This window comes from Olea europaea, unplaced genomic scaffold (assembly GCF_002742605.1).
Source record: "Olea europaea var. sylvestris unplaced genomic scaffold, O_europaea_v1 scaffold8897, whole genome shotgun sequence".
Classification (NCBI taxonomy): Eukaryota; Viridiplantae; Streptophyta; class Magnoliopsida; order Lamiales; family Oleaceae; genus Olea; species Olea europaea.
Genome location: NW_019267364.1, coordinates 1 through 5,284, shown reverse-complemented (window position 1 = coordinate 5,284; position 5,284 = coordinate 1). Strand labels below are relative to the sequence as shown.

The 5,284-nt window shown below is 41.1% G+C and overlaps 1 protein-coding gene across 1 annotated transcript; it reads right to left on the bottom strand.

The window, feature by feature from the left end:
* Positions 1-3,191: 3,191 nt before the first annotated feature.
* Positions 3,192-4,956, bottom strand: LOC111392139. The gene is made up of 2 exons (XM_023017401.1): positions 3,340-4,956; positions 3,192-3,209 (listed from the first exon to the last, which is right to left on the bottom strand). The coding sequence occupies exons 1-2, from the start codon at positions 4,954-4,956 to the stop codon at positions 3,192-3,194; spliced, it is 1,635 nt and encodes a 544-aa protein (XP_022873169.1).
* Positions 4,957-5,284: the final 328 nt, after the last annotated feature.

The following is a 5,284-nucleotide window of genomic DNA, read 5'->3' as shown; positions in this document are numbered from 1 at the left end:
TGTCATGCCACTGCTTCGTCCTTTCCTTGTAGATGGTTGCATTCTCATATGTTTCTCTTCTGAATTCTTCCAATTCATGTAGCTGCAGTATTCTTGTTTCTCCTGCCTTTTCGAGGTCCATGTTTAGCTGCTTCAATGCCCAGTATGCTCTATGTTCAAATTCCACAGGTAGGTGACATGCTTTTCCAAAAACTAGTCGATATGGGGACATTCCAATAGGTGTCTTGTACGCAGTGCGATATGCCCATAAAGCATCGTCTAATTTCTTTGACCAATCTTTGCGAGATGCATTCACAGTGAGCTCCAGAATTCTTTTCAACTGTCTGTTCGAGGTTTCTACCTGTCCACTTGTCTGAGGGTAGTAAGGAGTGGCAATTCGATGTTGTACCCCGTACTTATGCAGCACTGCCTGGAATAACCGATTGCGAAAATGAGTTCCACCATCACTTATTATGGCCCTAGGTGATCCATAGCGGGTAAAGATGTGTTTCTTTATGAAGTCCACCACTACTCTCGCGTCATTTGTAGGCAGTGCTTTAGCTTCTACCCATTTAGAGACATAATCCACTGCCACTAGGATGTACCAATTGTTATAAGATGATGGAAAGGGACCCATAAAATCAATCCCCCAGACATCAAATATTTCCACCTCCAAAATGTTGTTAAGTGGCATCTCGTGACGCGCTGATATGTTACCTATTCTTTGACATTTATCACATGATCTGCAGAAACTGTGGCAATCCTTGAATAATGTAGGCCAAAAGAAACCACATTGAAGCACCTTTGCTGCTGTTTTAGTGGGGCCAAAGTGTCCTCCATAAGCCGATGCATGAACCCGTGAAAGGATAGGTTTCATCTCATCCTCTGGCACACATCTCCTAATGATCTGGTCTGCCCCTCTTCTGTACAAATTTGGATCATCCCAATAATAAAATTTCGCTTCATGAATCAACTTCTTTTTCTGGTGATAGGTGAGATCAGGATCCATATAGCCACTAGCTAAGTAATTAACAATGTCTGCATACCATGGAGCCTTTTCTATCTGCAATAACTGCTCATCTGGGAAGACCTCATTAATATCCACATCATTTGAATCACGGAGTTGCTCTAGCCTTGATAAATGATCTGCTACCTGATTTTCTGTACCCTTTTTATCGCGAATTTCAATGTCAAACTCTTGCAGTAACAGAATCCATCGAATCAGCCTAGGTTTAGCATCCTTCTTCTCAAACAGATATTTCAATGCTGCATGGTCCGTGTAGACTATCACCTTTGAACCAATCAGATAGGAACGAAATTTGTCGAAGGCAAAGACCACTGCTAGCATCTCTTTTTCCGTTGTTGCGTAGTTGATCTGAGCATCTGTCAAGGTTTTGCTGGCATAGTAGATTACATGTAACACTTTGCCTTTACGTTAGCCAAGCACTGCTCCCACAGCAAAATCACTAGCATCACACATAAGTTCGAAAGGTAGATCCCAATCAGGTGCTACTATTACAGGTGCCGAAGTTAACTTTTCTTTCAAAGTGTTAAAGGCATTTAAGCACTCATCAGAAAAGTGAAATGACACATCCTTCTCAATAGATTACATAAAGGTTTTGTAATTTTTGAGAAATCTTGAATGAACCTTCTGTAAAACCCTGCATGTCCTAAGAAGCTCCTGATCCCCTTAACTGAATTAGGAGGCTGCAATTTTTCAATAACTTGTATTTTGGCTTTGTCAACTTCAATTCCCTTTGAGGAAATCCTGTGGCCCAGCATTATCCCCTCTTTTACCATGAAATGGCATTTTTCCCAATTTAGCACTAAGTTCTTTTCTTCACATCTTTGCAGTACAAGAGTCAACCGATCCAAGCAGTCATCAAATGAATCTCCAAACACAGAAAAATCATCCATGAATACCTCGATGTATTTTTCCACCATGTCAGAGAATATGGCCATCATGCACCGTTGAAAGGTTGTGGGTGCATTGCATAATCCAAAAGGCATCCTTCTAAACGCAAAAGTGCCATAGGGACATGTGAAAGTTGTTTTCTCCTGGTCTTCTGGAGCAATAACTATTTGATTATACCCAGAATATCCGTCCAGAAAGCAGTAATGAGAATGACCGGCCAACCTCTCCAACATTTGATCAATGAATGGCAATGGAAAATGATCTTTTCTGGTTGCATTATTTAGCTTTCTGTAATCTATACATACTCTCCACCCTGTTACTAATCGTGTTGGTATCAGCTCGTTATTGTCGTTCTTCTCCACTGTGATTCCACCTTTTTTTGGCACAACATGCACTGGACTCACCCATGAACTATCAGAGATTGGATAGATAATACCTGCATCCAACAATTTCAGCACTTCTTTTCGCACTACTTCTTTCAAGGTTGGATTTAATCTACGTTGTCCTTCCACTGATGGCTTTGACCAATCCTCCATTAAAATCTTGTGCATACAAAGAGTTGGACTTATTCCTCTGATGTCAGCTATTGTCCATCCAATTGCCGTTTTGTGCTGCTTGAGTACCTCCAACAATTTATTCTCCTCTTCCATTGTCATGTCATTTGCAATAATTACTGAAAGTGTTGTAGATTCTCCCAAATATGCATAACGGAGATGTGAAGGTAAGGGCTTTAGTTCAAGAGTGGATGCCTTTTCTACTGAAGGTACTGGGGGTGAAGGATTGTCACCAAGAGATTCATACTGCCAATGTCTTCTTCCTATTGGTTGCTTCGCTAAATTGACAATACATTCAGTTTTTTCTGCACTTGCTGCCCCAGATTGTGTAATTTCTGCTTCACAAAGAACTGTTTGATGCTCTGTCTCAAATGTATCTGCCACCAACTTTTCAAGAACGTCTACTTGGCAGCAGGTGTCTGAAGTCAGTGGATGTTTCATCGCCTTAAACATGTTGAATATGACTTGCTCATTGTCCAAGCGAAGAATCATCTTTCCATCATAAACATCAATCAGCGCTCTTCCGGTAGCCAAGAAGGGTCTTCCTAAGATTAGAGGGATGTTTGAATCTTCATCCATGTCCAAAATGATGAAATCAGCCGGAAAAATAAATTTATCAACTTTGACTAGCACATCTTCAATAATCCCCTTTGGTCGTTTGATCGATCTGTCGGCCAATTGCAAAGAGATGGTTGTAGGTTTTGCTTCTCCTAATCCAAGAGACTTGTAAACAGAGAGGGGCATCAAATTAACACTGGCACCTAAATCACATAACGAATGCTCAAAATAGTTAGAACCAATTGTGCAAGGTATCGTAAAACTCCCTGGGTCATTTAGTTTAGGAGGTAGCTTTTTCAATAGAATTGCACTGCACTCCTCGTTTAGACAGACAGTCTCATGTTCTTCCAGCTTCCTTTTGTTAGATAGAATCTCCTTTAAGAATTTTGCATAACTGGGCATTTGGGCTATTGCATCTGCGAACGGAATATTGATGTGCAGTTTCTTGAAAATCTCCACAAACTTTGCAAACTGTTTGTCCAACTTCTTTCTTTGTAACCTTTGAGGGAAGGGAATTGGTGGCACATAAGCTTTCACGGGGGTGGGTGCTCTCACCGTGGATGTTTCTTTCCTTTTATCCTCCTCGTTAGTTGGTTGTTCAGACTCTGCTTTTGTCCCAGCCTCTTCATCCATTATTTCTCTGACTTTTCTATCTGGTCTCTCAACATGTATCTCTGGAAGTTGCACTCCACTTCTAGTTGTAATAGCTAGCACTTGCTCTTTTGGATTGACCATTGTGTTGCCTGGCAAACTCCCTTGTGGGCGTTCTGCAAGCTGTTGAGCTATCTGACCAATTTGAGTTTCCAGCTTCTTAATAGATGCTTGCTGATTTTGAAAGTTAGTGTCAATCTGTTGGAATACCTTATCTGTCTTCTGCATGTACTGGTTGAACATCTCCCCCAAATTTGGTCTTTTCTCTGGCTGGTTATTGTTCGAACTGGTCCCTTGCTGATTATCCGACCATCTGAAGTTTGGGTGTTGTCTCCATCCTGGGTTAAATGTCTGTGAAAAGGGATTAAAATTTCGAGAGCCATTTTGAATAAAGTTGATTTGTCCCTCTGGAAAGCCTAATGATGTGCAATTTTCTATTAGATGATTAGCTCCACAGTTCTCACATGATGGACCGGCTATCACTGCGTGTGCTCCTTTTGTTTGTGACTTCACCAATAACTCCACTTGTTTTGTCAATGCTGCTATTTGAGCGTTGGTCGACGCTGAGCTGTCTACTTCATATATCCCTGCTGTTTTTGGTGGCACCACTCTTTCTGATGAAAACATGGAATGAGTAGTAGCAATCAACTCAAAGAGATCCATACATTGTTGCACTGATTTCCCTATGATCGATCCGCCTGCAGAGGAATCCACTTGAGATTTGGATAATGATGAAAGTCCTGTGTAGAAATACTGCACTTGATTTCCAATAGTGATCCCATGATTTGGACACTTCCTCATCAACTCCTTAAATCTGTTCCATGCTTCATGATAGCTCTCCCCGTCTCTCTGTTGAAAAGTTTGAATTTCCAGTCTGATTTTTGCTACCTTAGCTGGTGGAAAGAACTTATTGCAGAATTTCCTGGTCAGTTCCTCCCATGTGGTAATGCTTCTATCCGGTTCGGCATCCAGCCATTCCAATGCTGCATCTCTTAGTGTATATGGGAATAATCGCAGCTTGATGGCATCCTCATTAACCCCGGGAGCATGACAATTCTGACAATTCCGGAGAAACCTTGAGATATGCGTGTTTGGATTCTCATGAGGTAACCCGTAGAATTGTAGAGTGTTGCTCATCAAATTAATCCAATCAGCCCGTATCTGAAAGTTGTTTAACCCAAAGTCTGGATATACTATGCTGGACCGCGCAGGTGCTGCTATAGGCGTCAAAAACATAGACACTGGCAAGTCCCCTTCATTTACTTCTCTTTGCTCTTGTTGTCGATTTCTCGCGGCCATTTGTCCAATTGGCTGTATAGGGATAGGGTTATTTAAATTGTCAGCCATTTGATGTTGCTATTTTTGTTTGTGTTCCCTGCGTCTTCGTCTGAAGGTACGTTCTATTTCCGAATCAAACGGTTCAAGATTGTCGCCTTGAACACGGAGCATACAATGGACACTTTTTTTTTTTTTTGTAAATAAACGAAAATAAATAAATATAAAAATTTAAAATAGAAAAAATAGATTGAGACTAAAAGTAATACTCCCCGGCAACGGCGCCAAAAACTTGTTGTCGATTTTATCCCGCAAGTGAACGGATCGTAACAAGTAGTAAAGTGGACCTTTT